The 16,393-nt window shown below is 40.2% G+C and overlaps 1 protein-coding gene across 6 annotated transcripts in view; it reads left to right on the top strand.

Annotated features, from left to right (window-relative positions):
• TBC1D23 (TBC1 domain family member 23) overlaps window positions 1-10,862 on the top strand; it is a 138,031-nt gene extending 127,169 nt beyond the window's left edge. For all 6 annotated transcript variants that reach the window (XM_071693296.1, XM_071693295.1, XM_071693298.1 and 3 more), the window contains one exon: window positions 10,441-10,862. In XM_071693296.1, coding sequence (XP_071549397.1) covers window positions 10,441-10,522 — 82 coding nt within the window. In that variant the 3' untranslated portion in view covers window positions 10,523-10,862. The remainder of the gene's footprint in view (window positions 1-10,440) is intronic.
• The last annotated feature ends 5,531 nt before the right edge of the window (window positions 10,863-16,393 follow it).

Raw genomic sequence — 16,393 nt, 5'->3', positions numbered from 1 at the left:
GGGAAATTATATGGGAGGGTATTGATTGAGAGGGTGAAGGCTTGTACAGAGCATCAGATTGGGGAAGAGCAGTGTGGTTTCAGAAGTGGTAGAGGATGTGTGGATCAGGTGTTTGCTTTGAAGAATGTATGTGAGAAATACTTAGAAAAGCAAATGGATTTGTATGTAGCATTTATGGATCTGGAGAAGGCATATGATAGAGTTGATAGAGATGCTCTGTGGAAGGTATTAAGAATATATGGTGTGGGAGGCAAGTTGTTAGAAGCAGTGAAAAGTTTTTATCGAGGATGTAAGGCATGTGTACGTGTAGGAAGAGTGGAAAGTGATTGGTTCTCAGTGAATGTAGGTTTGCGGCAGGGGTGTGTGATGTCTCCATGGTTGTTTAATTTGTTTATGGATGGGGTTGTTAGGGAGGTGAATGCAAGAGTTTTGGAAAGAGGGGCAAGTATGAAGTCTGTTGGGGATGAGAGAGCTTGGGAAGTGAGTCAGTTGTTGTTCGCTGATGATACAGCGCTGGTGGCTGATTCATGTGAGAAACTGCAGAAGCTGGTGACTGAGTTTGGTAAAGTGTGTGAAAGAAGAAAGTTAAGAGTAAATGTGAATAAGAGCAAGGTTATTAGGTACAGTAGGGTTGAGGGTCAAGTTAATTGGGAGGTGAGTTTGAATGGAGAAAAACTGGAGGAAGTGAAGTGTTTTAGATATCTGGGAGTGGATCTGGCAGCGGATGGAACCATGGAAGCGGAAGTGGATCATAGGGTGGGGGAGGGGGCGAAAATTCTGGGAGCCTTGAAGAATGTGTGGAAGTCAAGAACATTATCTCGGAAAGCAAAAATGGGTATGTTTGAAGGAATAGTGGTTCCAACAATGTTGTATGGTTGCGAGGCTTGGGCTATGGATAGAGTTGTGCGCAGGAGGATGGATGTGCTGGAAATGAGATGTTTGAGGACAATATGTGGTGTGAGGTGGTTTGATCGAGTAAGTAATGTAAGGGTAAGAGAGATGTGTGGAAATAAAAAGAGCGTGGTTGAGAGAGCAGAAGAGGGTGTTTTGAAATGGTTCGGGCACATGGAGAGAATGAGTGAGGAAAGATTGACCAAGAGAATATATGTGTCAGAGGTGGAGGGAACGAGGAGAAGAGGGAGACCAAATTGGAGGTGGAAAGATGGAGTGAAAAAGATTTTGTGTGATCGGGGCCTGAACATGCAGGAGGGTGAAAGGAGGGCAAGGAATAGAGTGATTTGGAGCGATGTGGTATACCGGGGTTGACGTGCTGGCAGTGGATTGAATCAAGGCATGTGAAGCGTCTAGGGTAAACCATGGAAAGCTGTGTAGGTATGTATATTTGCGTGTGTGGACGTATGTATATACATGTGTATGGGGGTGGGTTGGGCCATTTCTTTCGTCTGTCTCCTTACGCTACCTCGCAAACGCGGGAGACAGCAGGAAAAAAAAAAAAAAAAAGTTTGTTGAGTATTCCTGGGAAATTATATGGGAGGGTATTGATTGAGAGGGTGAAGGCTTGTACAGAGCATCAGATTGGGGAAGAGCAGTGTGGTTTCAGAAGTGGTAGAGGATGTGTGGATCAGGTGTTTGCTTTGAAGAATGTATGTGAGAAATACTTAGAAAAGCAAATGGATTTGTATGTAGCATTTATGGATCTGGAGAAGGCATATGATAGAGTTGATAGAGATGCTCTGTGGAAGGTATTAAGAATATATGGTATGGGAGGCAAGTTGTTAGGTATTAAGAATATATGGTATGGGAGGCAAGTTGTTAGAAGCAGTGAAAAGTTTTTATCGAGGATGTAAGGCATGTGTACGTGTAGGAAGAGAGGAAAGTGATTTGTTCTCAGTGAATGTAGGTTTGCGGCAGGGGTGTGTGATGTCTCCATGGTTGTTTAATTTGTTTATGGATGGGGTTGTTAGGGAGGTGAATGCAAGAGTTTTGGAAAGAGGGGCAAGTATGAAGTCTGTTGTGGATGAGAGAGCTTGGGAAGTGAGTCAGTTGTTGTTCGCTGATGATACAGTGCTGGTGGCTGGTTCATGTGAGAAACTGCAGAAGCTGGTGACTGAGTTTGGTAAAGTGTGTGAAAGAAGAAAGTTAAGAGTAAATGTGAATAAGAGCAAGGTTATTAGGTACAGTAGGGTTGAGGGTCAAGTCAATTGGGAGGTAAGTTTGAATGGAGAAAAACTGGAGGAAGTATAGTGTTTTAGATATCTGGGAGTGGATCTGGCAGCGGATGGAACCATGGAAGCGGAAGTGGATCATAGGGTGGGGGAGGGGGTGAAAATTCTGGGAGCCTTGAAGAATGTGTGGAAGTCGAGAACATTATCTCGGAAAGCAAAAATGGGTATGTTTGAAGGAATAGTGGTTCCAACAATGTTGTATGGTTGCGAGGCGTGAGCTATGGATAGAGTTGTGCGCAGGAGGATGGATGTGCTGGAAATGAGATGTTTGAGGACAATGTGTTGTGTGAGGTGGTTTGATCGAGTAAGTAACGTAAGGGTAAGAGAGATGTGTGGAAATAAAAAGAGCGTGGTTGAGAGAGCAGAAGAGGGTGTTTTGAAATGGTTTGGGCACATGGAGAGAATGAGTGAGGAAAGATTGACCAAGAGGATATATGTGTCGGAGGTGGAGGGAACGAGGAGAAGTGGGAGACCAAATTGGAGGTGGAAAGATGGAGTGAAAAAGATTTTGTGTGATCGGGGCCTGAACATGCAGGAGGGTGAAAGGAGGGCAAGGAATAGAGTGAATTGGATCGATGTGGTATACCGGGGTTGACGTGCTGTCAGTGGATTGAATCTGGGCATGTGAAGCGTCTGGGGTAAACCATGGAAAGCTGTGTAGGTATGTATATCTGCGTGTGTGGACGTATGTATATACATGTGTATGGGGTTGGGTTGGGCCATTTCTTTCATCTGTTTCCTTGCGCTACCTTGCAAACGTGGGAGACAGCGACAATGCAAAAAAAAAAATATAATATATATATATATATATATATATATATATATATATATATATATACTATGTAGAGGTTGGTGTTTAAAGAGAATAACTCTTCATAGTGTTGTTTACTTCTTTTTTTCTTCTTTTTTATTGCATTATATGTCATGTCATATCAACATTGTAGTCCATCGTTTCAGATACCAACTAGAATGCCAACTAAACCTCTAGAAATATTACATGTAACAATAACCAGCTACAAAATCTTGACCATAAGATAAAGTTGACGTAGTGAGAGATTTGAAAAGGGTGCACCTTCTGGATATGTTTCATGGTATCCCTTATTTTTTGTTATCATCTGACACAGTGATGTGAAAAGGAGTTAGTGTAAGGGTTTTAGCAGACAACTGAATGTAATAGATGATTGGAAGTTGGATATAGTATATTTGGGACAATACGGTACATGAAGTGAGAGAGCCATGGTGAATGGGATGGTGCAAAAAGAGAAGGTAGTAAAAGTTTTGTGGATAATGAAATGTGAGAAAGCCCCAGAAGTGGGTGAGATTGTAGTTAAGTTTTAAAAGAAAGGGCATGATGGTGTTGTGTATTGATTATTCAAGCTGTTAGATTTATATAAGGCCCAAGGCAAGGTGCGTATGGGATGGCAAGCTAGGGGAACAAAAATTAATCATTATTATTACATAACCCCATGACCCCTTTTGAGTGGTCTAGGGGCTTTTGCAGCTTTAGATTTGTGCTACAGTCAGTAGCAAGGACAGAATGGACTCCTTTTCATGAAAGAAGTTCTTTGACAAGATTGTCCTTTGTCTTGCTAACTAACAAAGACACAGCCTTGCCAAAGGTGACTTTTCATTTATGGTGTGACTTCAAGTAGGCAGAGTCTGTTCAAACTGTAGAGTTATAAGGATGGTAAGTTTATCCTGAGAAGTGAATATGAGATTGTTGATGAAATTGATGGTGTCAAATACAGAGTATATGACTGCGGAGGAACAGACATCAAGGATGTTGGGACTAGGTGATTGCTTGGAACGGTATGTATGAGAAACTTGGAGAGAGAGAGTGAATTACTTGTGTTTGTAGATGCAGAGAAAGTGTGTGGTAGAGTTGATAGAGAGGCTTTTGGAAGGTGCTATCCATATATGGAGTAAGTGAAACACTTTTAAATGTAGAGAGGAGTTTTTATTAGAAGAAAAGGCATGTTTGTTGGTAGGATGGGATGTGGATGTGTGGTTCCCAATGAAGGTGGGTCTTTGTCAAGGATCTGTATTATGACTTGTTTAACCTGTTCATGGATGGGATTGTGAAGAAGGCAAATGCGAACATTACAAAGCGAAGGCCAGATCTCTGTTATGCTGTAGGTGGGGAAGGGATGAATTAGTTACTGCTTGTGGATGACAGAGCTTTAGTAGTAGACTATAGAAATTCCAGAAGCTTGTGAAAGAGTTTGGGAGAATGTGCAAAAGGAGAAAGTTGAAAGTTCATATCAATAAAGGTAAGATACTGAGGAATGTCAGAGGGGAGACTGGTTTTTAGGGTTTCATAACACTAGGAGCCCCGGTTGGGATAAGTAATTTTAGTGCCATAGACTCCTTCAGCTTGACAATATACCTTGCTTGATCCCTCTGGTTCTTCTGTACCACTTCAAAGACAATACAATTCTGTTTAATAACAAAAATGTGGCATCTTACAAGAGTGCCTTTCAAGAATCCCTTTACTTGGGTTTTGGTACCATATGATCTAACTGGCTATATCTGGCATAAATTTCTCTGGTCCTTCTTTTAAAGGAGACTGAGTATTGATTATTTCTCAGCTTCAGCTTAAGAGCTTTCTAAGACTTGTTTCAGTCTTACAGTTTTCCTGGCAACCAAGCTTCTCTATATATTCTTATGAAAACTGTTTTCCATAATAGCCTTGGTCCCTGGAAGGAGAGTAAATGAATTACATACTATGTCCAAACACAATATTCTACTTTTTTCATGATGAGATCTAATAGGTTAAGATACAAACCCCAGTTTTTCAGGCAATACTGAAAACCAGTAGATTTAGAAATAGACCCAGTATCATCAGCTCTTGGAAATTTCATGAAGTGAGCATCATGCCTTATGCCTAGTGAAATCTTTTTGAGTCTTTCTAGATTTCAGCAGAGATTATTGAGGGAATCTTTTGTTTGTGAACCCTGAAGCTTCAAAACCCCTTTCAGCTAGAAATATATGAACATGGATCAAGATACTCATGTTGCTTGCTCACCGTGGCTTTTACACTGGAGCATGTGATGTAAGGAAGGTGGCCTCTGTCCTCGCCTTCCTCAAGAATCTTTGGTGGAGGATGTAAAGAGAAAGGGTTTTTGGAAATATTCTTCCACTTTCATAAAACAGTACCTTAGTTTAGATGTGTGGCTCTTCCCTTTGCAGCATTAGGGATACCTCTTTCCAAAGAATTGGTTCTCAGCACTCCTCCAATTTACCAATAAAAGTAATTATTTTGTATTTGTTTTTTGTTTTAGTTTCTTGTAAAGGTTTTTATCCACTCTTCTTCCACTATGTGTGTATGCTCTCAGTGCTGATCAACAACAGAGGAGAGAATGTAGGTTTTGAAAGTTGAAAAGCCTTTCTCTCCAAGGCAGTGTCCCATGAGAAATTTTTTTCCCAGCTTCCCTCTTCCAACTCCTTAGATTGGCACTGTATCATGTGAATTGTGTGAGTTCTGTTTGGTCAGGAGTGGATGGTTCAGTCACATCATCATGGTGGTAGTCACTTATTTGCTGATAGTAGGCCAGCTAAATTCAAGCAATAGGCTTTGGTGAATAGGAATTCAACTAAAAGGATGAATAGAAGAGAGACTCCACTTATGTTGGAGTGTTAATAGGATCTAAACCCCAATATTTTCCAAAGGAATATCTTATTCATGGGCACCATCTCAAAAAGAAAAGGTTTCTTCACCTTTCTATACCTGCATTAATATACAAATGCACAATTCCCATCCACAAAGGGCTACAATCCCAGGACCAGGGGCTCCTCCAGCTTCATGAGACTCTGCTGCACTCAGTAGTAGGAACAAGATAGACTTCTTGAAGAGAGAGATTCTTTGATGAAACTGTATCCTCTTGTGTCAGTTGAAAGTGATACAGCCTCATCAGCAGTGACTTTTCACTCATGGTTTAATATCACACAGATGGAGTCTGTCATGGATTATAAGTCAAGAGTACTTTTTGAAAAACGTTTTTATCATCAACCAGGAAGTCTAATTTGATTTTTAGTTACAATTTTGTTTGGTGTGAAATAGAGTGGTGCAAATTGCATAAGTTGGCCCACTAAGAGAAGGGAGTGAGCCTCCCTAATTGAGCTTCTTTTACCAATTTATGGGAGTTGGCTCAGTGAGGAGCCTGCCAAAACATGCAGCACTCAACATGTTCAAAGGTAGGCTATCCTTTGTAAACATATCAGGCTGCATGTAAATGTACTTCAAAAGTTTGCAAGCTCAACTGCTTTTTATAAATGAAGGTTCACAAAGCTGCAGTTAAGACTGAAAACCTTACTGAAGGAAGCATTTCCAGTCCTGATCCTGGGTAGTCCTCTTAAAGTTATAACATTATTAGTTTTGTCTCTAAAAGGACAAACAAGCTTGCAATATATATGTAAAAGTTCCTATGCTCTTCCTTGAGTACATTATTTGTACTGGCAAAATGAATAAAGAGTGGATTATTTATAGTATCAGAATTGACCTTTACAACATTGGCAATGTCATGTACCCCAGCATCTGAAAAGCAAAATCTTTTATAATGGAAGAGTTCCTGGCACAAAACTCTTCCAGTTGACATCAGATGATGCAAAGGGTTCCTTGCACAAAACTCTTCCAACTGACCTCAGATGATGGAATCACTGATTAGCCTAATCTCATTCATTGTCCTTGGTTTCATCGAAAGCCTGAAAGCAATTTTTTTTTTATACTGGCAACAGTGGCATATATTTGAGGAGCTTAGCTCACCACACTACTTAAAGTCAACTTACTTGATTAGGAAAAAGGATTAGTTTATGGTGCTTCAGCAGCCTGAGCACTGCTCCCTAACATTTATGCTCATTCCTTGATACACCCAGCATGCTAGTTCCAGTGATTTCCTGAAGGACAGCTACCTTTAGGATAGAGCATCTTTTAATTCTACAGCTATTGTCATCTTTTCCTCAAGAATCCATATGTATTAGCACATATATATTAAAGGCATTGTTAAATTATTGAAAAAGTAAATGCCAAACATCCCAGGACACAGAACACTGCTGACTTGCCGGCATACTGAAAAAACTTTGATTTTACATTGATAAAAAAAGGATCTTGTTTGCAACCTGAAATGTAGGGGGTGCAGACTATTGACCTTTATATTTTAGAGTTAAAGATGTAGTAATTTTGAACATATTCACATTTTTTTACCACCAATCCTCTGCCTGTTTATGATGTAAGTGTAAAGTATGAAACTAAGATACAGAAAGAAATAAATCTTTCAATATCTTCCCCTTTAGTACATGCCATTTCCTCCTTACACTGATAAGTATTGTGATGGGTGTAATGTTTAATTACCTCTTTGTATTTTATGGGAAGAGACTTCTACACGCATAAGGCCATCTCCTGAGCTCTCCATGCCATCAGGTAGCCTTTTAAACTTTTGTAAACTCCCAGCGTGCACTGTCTCCTTTCTGAAATGTCCAGTGGTTACTCTGGTACTTCATCCCTTGAAGAACTATACCCTTTCAGTATCATCCAGCTGATTTATAAACACTCCCTGTCCCCCCACTCTCTCTCTCTTCTCCATAATGAACAACTTTATAGTCCTAAACCCCTATTTGTACCTCAGTTTTCTTAATTCCATGTCATCATAGTTGCTGTTTTCTGTACCCTTTCAGTCAGATCTTTGTTCCTCTTTAAGTGCTGATACTAGGCTTGCTAGGGAGGGATAATGCAGTTTTAGTCTGACATATGTTTTGAATAATTTTACAAATATGTCCTCCTGCCTCTATTTGAATTCATTTCTTATATTTGTCAGCAGACAGTCTTCCCCTTTCACAGTTCTGATATGTAGCTCTGGTTATATAGTAGGCACAGTATCAACCTTTGAATCTCTTTTACATGTAGATTTCTGTAATTCATTTCCCACTTGGTAATGATTTTACCAAGGCCTTCCTTCACTTTGTTCCATCCCCATCAACTTGCCCTTCTTTGGTTTGAATGTCATCATCCATTTATTTGACCAATTCTGGAATTTGTCCAGATCACCCTGTAAGCTGATGCTGTCATGGTCATACTTTATTTCTCTCATGATCTTTGCATCATCTGCAAGCATGTTTAGATATGACTCCAGTCCCACTAGCAAATCAATTACATACGCCAAGAATAACATTGATCTAAGACTATACCTTGCGGGATGCCATTTACAACCCTAACTTACTTTAAGGATGTGTACTTGGCTACCTTCCAAAAAGCTAGTCTTCTATCCAGTGAAGGAGCCTACTCCTTATCCCTACCTGTAGTCAGCTTTTTGATCAACCTTTGAGAAAGAATGGTGTCAAAGGCTTTCTAGCACTTCAAGAACACACAGTCTACCCATCCCTCTCTTTGATGTAAGATGGAGCTCACCATGTTATAACAGTCTAGAACCCTGGTTATGCTTAATCTTCTTTCCTTAAAACCTTGTTGTCTCTTAGTTGGAAAGTTTGCCTTCTGATTACTTGTTCCAGTGCTATATAAACCACCCTTGTTCGTGAGACTGGGCTGTAGTTCTGAGTTGATTACATGTTCCAGTGCTATATAAACCACCCTTGTTCGTGAGACTGGGCTGTAGTTCTGAGTTGATTACATGTTCCAGTACTATATAAACCACCCTTGTTCGTGAGACTGGGCTGTAGTTCTGAGTTGATTACATGTTCCAGTGCTATATAAACTACCCTTGTTCATGAGACTGGGCTGTAGTTCTGAGTTGATTACATGTTCCAGTGCTATATAAACCACCCTTGTTCGTGAGACTGGGCTGTAGTTCTGAGTTGATTACATGTTCCAGTGCTATATAAACCACCCTTGTTCGTGAGACTGGGCTGTAGTTCTGAGTTGATTACATGTTCCAGTGCTATATAAACCACCCTTGTTCATGAGACTGGGCTGTAGTTCTGAGTTGATTACATGTTCCAGTGCTATATAAACCACCCTTGTTCGTGAGACTGGGCTGTAGTTCTGAGTTGATTACATGTTCCAGTGCCATATAAACCACCCTTGTTCGTGAGACTGGGCTGTAGTTCTGAGTTGATTACATGTCTAGTGCTATATAAACCACCCTTGTTCGTGAGACTGGGCTGTAGTTCTGAGTTGATTACATGTTCCAGTGCTATATAAACCACCCTTGTTCGTGAGACTGGGCTGTAGTTCTGAGTTGATTACATGTTCCAGTGCTATATAAACCACCCTTGTTCGTGAGACTGGGCTGTAGTTTTGAGTTGATTACATGTTCCAGTGCTATATAAACCACCCTTGTTCGTGAGACTGGGCTGTAGTTCTGAGTTCCCTTTCTTGAAATATTTGCCCATTTTCCTTCTTCCACATCTTAAAATATATGCCCATTTTTCTTCTTTCACACCTTGAAATATATGTTTCTTTTCTTTTTTTTGAATGTCATTCATCTAGTTTTTGATAAGCAAGTGGAAATGGAGATAGAAGCAAATACCAGTGAATAAGGGTTAAAGCTTTTTTTTTTGCTTGTTATTGTTTTTCTAAGATTTTCTTTAATTACCTCTCTTTCATGTTACTATGTTCTCAAGGCTTGTGGGACAAACTGACCCTGGAGAGAAATATAGATTTTGAAGTATGAAAAACTTTCTGGAGCAGTATCCTTCGAGCTTTTTTGTTTAGTTTTTGTTACCCATCCCTCTTTTCCCTTCCTTTTGAATACCTTTTTTGTAACCAGTGGCAGTCACCATCAGATTAATATCCGTGTTCCAAGAATTATGAAGCAATTTGTCACCAGTAGTTTAGGGACAATGATATCATTGCCAGTTGGAGATTGCTGACTGAATGATAATAAGACACAGGCTGAGCCACTTGAGGGCCGCTGGCTGGATGGTGGTAAGACACAGGCAGAGCCAGTTGAGGGCTGCTGACTGAATGATGATAAGACACAGGCTGAGCCAGTTGAGGGCTGCTGACTCGATGGTGGTAAGACACAGGCTGAGCCAGTATGTCATTGGCATTTATTAGGTCATAGATAAGGGGTGAAAGGGATGTTACCTCACCAGAAGGTAGGGAATTCAGAGGTTTCTCATTCCCAGAAATTCTAGAGATTCTCTCAAGACTCAAGGGACACTGCTTTAGAGAAAATTGATTTTTAACACCTCTAAACTTACATGATTGTCTGTATTAACGTATTTGTTTAGTAATTCATAGTTATAAATGATGTTGCGATCCTGTGCAAATCACCTCATTCAGACTTTTTTTTGCTTTCAGATTCCTCATACCGAAGGCTAGTGAAGCAACAAAAGTTATTAAGGAACAGATCATGAAGCAAATGGAAGCTGCCAAGTCATAGTAGGTTTGAACATTGAAGATAACATTGTCCCATTGGTACCTTCTCTGTAAGTTAGTTTTGGTTTACCTGAAGTTGGTGTTAGAGGAGCATTTTTGCTGGTATAGGAAGATTAATGACTGAAACTCTGCCGTTGCCCATGAAATATATACAGGGAATTCTTTTAGATATTGATTATATAAAATTGAGCTCACTAGTTTTGGTTTCTTTCAAGAGAGTTTTGTCTTGATTCTTATTATTTCTGAATGTCTGAAAGATTGTAGTTTGTATATGTGAACCATATTAGCTGATTCTGTGCTTCCTTGATACTTGTTGAAAGGAAAATAAATATCTTTATTGTTAATTGGTTATTGTTTTATTATTGCACTGAAAGCCTTAATATTTACAGCAGTGCTGCTAGTATAGTATAGCATCACTTTATGAAATTTTTTAGTCATATCTTTAGTTGATTTTTATTTTTTCAACTTTTAATGGGAAGTTTTGCAAAGGTTGATTATCTAAAAAGAATCTCAAAAATGTTTGGTATTAAAACCTTAAAAATAACCTTTGTCAGTCTTACACTTAGTGTTTGGGACCAGTTTTTCAAAACTAGTAACCAAAAGTTGTACATGATTGTATTGACTTATCTACCCCGTGTACGTGGAAACTTAGTTAATAAGATAGAGGTACGAATAGATAATTTTTATTCATATTTCTTGAAAATTCATATATGAAGCAATAAACAGAATGGATAATTTGTGAGAGGTTCAAAAATAGTCAAGACATTCACTTTTCCCTTTATAATCGAGGCCTAGTTGTACCTGTATGTGAAAAGGCAATTGCTTCATATATGTTGATTACTAGATTCACAACACACACAGCAATGAAAGGTTCACATATTTCAAAATATTAGAACCATCACAAACCCAGCTACTTAACTTAATTCTGTAAGTTATATGGATAAGAGAGTTTTAACTCTTGGACTTGTTAGATATGTTAAGCTGGTCACCAAGTAACAACAATAATTCTGATACTAAACAAAGTGACCATCAGAACACAGAGGAGGATGGCCTAGACTTTATTTTCAGGGATTGACTTTCGAAAGCAATTGCTTGCCCTTAAACAATGGAACCAAACCAGCCCCAACCTTGCTGTAACATGGCAGTAAGTTTTGATGTGTCCTTAATGTGTAAACCTCCTACATTTCTGCTATAGAAGAGTAGTGTATTGATGAATGACGAAGAAAGGCCACATCCACTCACATCCATACACAAGATGTCATATGTGATGCAACGAAACCACAACTCCCTATCCACATCCAGGTCCCAGAGACCTTTACTCCGGACATTTCACATGCTGTGGTTCACTCCACTGACAGCACATTGACCACAGTATACCACATCATTCCAGTTTACTGTATTCCACTCATGCCTTTCACCCTCCTGTATGTTCAGGTCCCAATCACTCAAAATTTCTTTTCCACTCCATCCTTCCATTTCCAGTTTGGTCTCCCACTCCTCCTTATTCCCTCCGCCTCAAGCACATATACCCTCTTTGTCAACCGGGCCTCACTCATTCTCTCCATATGTCCAAACCATTTCAATACACCTTCTGCTCTCTCAACCACACTCTTTTTATTACCACACATCTCTCTTATGCTTTCATTACTTGTTCGATCAAACCACCTCACATCACATATTGTCCTTAAACATTTTCTTTCCAACACATCCACCCTCCTCTGCACAACCCTATCTATAGCCCATGCCTCACAACCATATAATATTGTTGGGACTACTGTTCCTTCAAACACTCATATTTGCCTGACCAGGTAACATTCTCTCTTTCCATCCCTCCCCTACCATATGGCTTACTTTTTCCTCAGTTGTTCCATTTGCTGTCATGTCTACTCCCGGATATCTAAGACACTTCACTTCCTCCAACCTTTCTCTATTCAAACTTACATCCCAATTAGCTTTTCCCTCAACCCTGCTGTGCCTAACAACCTTGCTTTTATTCACATTCACTCTCAACTTTCTCCTTTTACACCCTTCCAAACTCAGTCACCTCAAATCAGCCACTAGTGCTCTATCATCAGCAAACATCAACTGACTCACTTCCCAGGCACTCTCATCCCCAAAAGACTGCATACTCGCCTCTCTCTCTAAGAGTCTTGCATTTGCATCCCTCACCACCCAATCCATAAACAAATTTAACAACCATTATGACATTACACACCTCTACTGCAGACCGACCTTCACTGAGAACCACTCACTCACTTCCTACTCGAACACATTCCTTACACCCTTGATAAAAATTTCTCTGCATCTAACAGATTACCTCCCACACCATATATTCGCATCTAACAGCTTACCTCCCACACCATATATTCTTGAGACCTTCCACAAAACATCTCTATCAACCCTATCACATGCCATCTCCAGATCCCAACAAATCCATCCATTTCTTTAAATATGTTTCACACATTCTTTGAAGTAAACACCTGATCTACACCTTCTCTACCATTTCTGAAATCACAATGTTCCTCCCCAATCTGATGTTCTGTACATGCTTTCTCCCCTCTCAATCAAAACCCTCCCATATATCTTACCAGGTATACTCAACAGACTTATACCTCTGTTTTTTGAACAATCACTTTTATCTCCCTTGCCTTTATATAGTGACACTTGACGTGCATTCTGTCAGTCCTCAGGCACTTCACTTGAATACCCTTGCCAACCAATCAACACCAACAGTCACTCCTTTTCTAAATAAATTCGACCGGAGTACCATCCACTCCCACCACCTTGCTACATTTCATCTTCAACAAGACTTTCACCACCTCTTATCTCTTCACCAAACCACTCTTGCTGACTCTCAATTCGCACACTACACTAACCAAGACACCATATATCTGCCAATCTGTCATCAAACACATTTAACAATCCTTCAAAATACTCACTCCATCACTACCTGTTATCACTTCCCCTTTTACCCCTTCACCAATGTTCCCATTTGTTCTTGTGTCTTTCGCACATTGTTTACCTCCTTCCAAAACATCTTTTTATTATCCGTAAAGTTTGATGATACTCTTTCATCCCAACTCTCATTTGTCCTCTTGTTCAACCCCTGTGCCTCCCTCTTCACCTCCTGCCACTTTCTCTTACACATCTCTCAATCATTTTCACTCCTTCACCATAAGTGTTATCCAAATGCCTCCCTTTAGTCTTTCACTAGCAACTTTACTTCTTCATCCCACCACTCACTACCCTTTGTAATCTGCCCACCTCCCACCTTTCTCATGCCACGTGCATCTTTTGTACATGCCATCACTCCTTCCCTAAATACATCCCATTCCTCACTCACTCCCCTCACTTGATTTGCTCTCACCTTTTGCTATCCTACGCTAAATCTCTGCTCCCTTTCTCTCACCACTCTCTTCTCCCCAACTTTTTCTTTTTCTTTGAAAACCTCTACAAATCTTTACCTGTGCCTTCACAGAATAGTGATCAGACATCCCACCAGCTACCCCTCTTATCACATTTACATCCAAAAGTGTCTCTCTTACATTCCTATCAATTAATATGTGTTCTAATAATGCCTGTTGACCATCTGCCCTACCCACATATGTATACTTGTGTATATCCCTTATTTTAAACCAGGTATTCCCAATCACCTGTCTTTTTTCAGCAAAACTGTACAAGCTCTTCACCATTTCCAATGATAACACTAAGTACCCCATGTGCCCTAATTGTACCCTTAACTGCCACATTACTTATCTTTGCATTTGAATCACCCATCACTAATGCCGGTCTTGTGCATCAAAACCACTAACACACTCATTCAGCTGCTCCCAAAACACTTGCCTCTCATGATCTTTCTTCTCATGCCCAGGTGCATATGCACCAATAATCACCCATCTCTCTCCATCAACTTTCAGTTTTACCCATATCAATCTAGAGTTTACTTTCTTACACTCTATCACATACTCCCACCACTCCTGTTTCAGCAGTAGTGCTACTCCTTCCCTTGCTCTTATCCTCTCACTAACCCCTGACTTTACTCCCAAGACATTCCCAAACCACTCTTCCCCTTTACACTTGAGCTTCGTTTCAATCAGAGCCAAAAGATCCAGGTTCCTTTCCTCAAACATACTACCTATCTCTCCTTTTTTCACATCTTGGTTACATCCACACACATTTAGACACCCCAATCTGAGCCTTCGAGGAGGATGAGCACTCCCCACGTGAATTGGAACGATTTGGTATACCGGGGTCGACATGCTGGCAATGAATTGAACTATGGCATGTGAAGCATCTGGGGTAAACCATGGAAAATTCTGTCAGGCCTGGATGTGGAAAGGGAGCTGTGGTTTCAGTGCATTATACATGACAGCTAGAGACTGAGTGTGAATGAATGGGGCCTCTGTTGTCTTTTCCTAGCGCTACCTCGTGCACATGCAGGGGGAGGAGGTTGGTATTTCATTATGTGGCAGGGTGGTGACGGGACTGAATAAGGGCAGACAGTATGAATTATGTACATGTGTATATATGTATATGTCTGTGAGTGTATTTATATGTATACATTGAGATGTATAGGTATGTACATGTGCATGTGTGGACGTGTATGTATATACATGTGTATGTGGGTGGATTGGGCCATTCTTTCATCTGTTTCCTTGCAGCACCTCGCTAACACGGGAGACAGTGACAAAGTATAATAGATATAAATAAATAGGAAAGGATCAAAATTCTGAGCATGATCACGTATATTCCTATGAGTCCACGGGGAAAATGAAACACGATAAGTTCCCAAGTGCACTTTTGTGTAATAATCACATCATCAGGGGAGACACAAGAGAGAAATATAACAGTCAGTTGATATACAATGAAGAGATGTAGCAAGGATACCATTTGGTAAACGTGATTGTCCAAGACAGACAACAAGTGTATCATAAACTTATTATGTAGATACACTTGTATATACATACACATCCACACACGTACATATAAATACCTATACATTTCAATGTGTACATATATATACATACACAGACATATACATTTATACACATGTACATAATTCATACTTGCTGCCTTTATTCACTCTTGTCGCCACCCAGCCACATATGAAATGACACCCCTCCCCCACACCCGTGCGAGGTAGTGCTAGGAAAAGACAACAAAGGCCACATACATTCACACTCATGTATAATGCACCGACACTACATCTCTGTTACCACATCATTGACAGCACGTCAACCGTGGTATACCACATTGTTCCAATTCACTCTATTCCTTGAACGCCTTTCACCCTCCTGCATGTTCAGGCCTCGATTGCTCAAAATCTTTTTCACTTTATCCTTCCACCTCCAATTTGGTCTCCCACTTCTCCTCCTTCCCTCCACCTCTGACACAAAATCCTCTTTGTCAATCTTCCTTACTCATTCTCTCAATGTGACCAAACCATTTCAATACACTCTGTTCTGCTCTCTCAACCACACTCTTTTTATTACCACATATCTCTCTAACCCTTTCATTACTTACTCGATCAAACCACGTCACACCACATATTGTCCTCAAACATCTCATTTCCAACACATCCACCCTCCTCCGCACAACCTTGTCTATAGCCCACACCTCGCATCCATATAACATTGTTGGAACCACTATTCCTTCAAACATACCCATTTTTGCTTTCCGAGATAATGTTCTCGCCTTCCACACATTCTTCAACACTCCCAGAACTTTCGCCCCCTCCCCCACTCTGTGACTCACTTTCGCTTCCATGGTTCCATCCGCTGCCAAATCCACTCCCAGATATCTAAAACACTTCACTTCCTCCAGTTTTTCTCCATTCAAACTTACCTCCCAAATGACTTGTCCCTCAACCCTACTG

The sequence above is a fragment of the Panulirus ornatus genome, chromosome 55 (genome assembly GCF_036320965.1).
Source record: "Panulirus ornatus isolate Po-2019 chromosome 55, ASM3632096v1, whole genome shotgun sequence".
Classification (NCBI taxonomy): Eukaryota; Metazoa; Arthropoda; class Malacostraca; order Decapoda; family Palinuridae; genus Panulirus; species Panulirus ornatus.
Note: the sequence above shows the minus strand (reverse complement) of the source record. Positions and strands in the feature narration are given on the sequence as shown.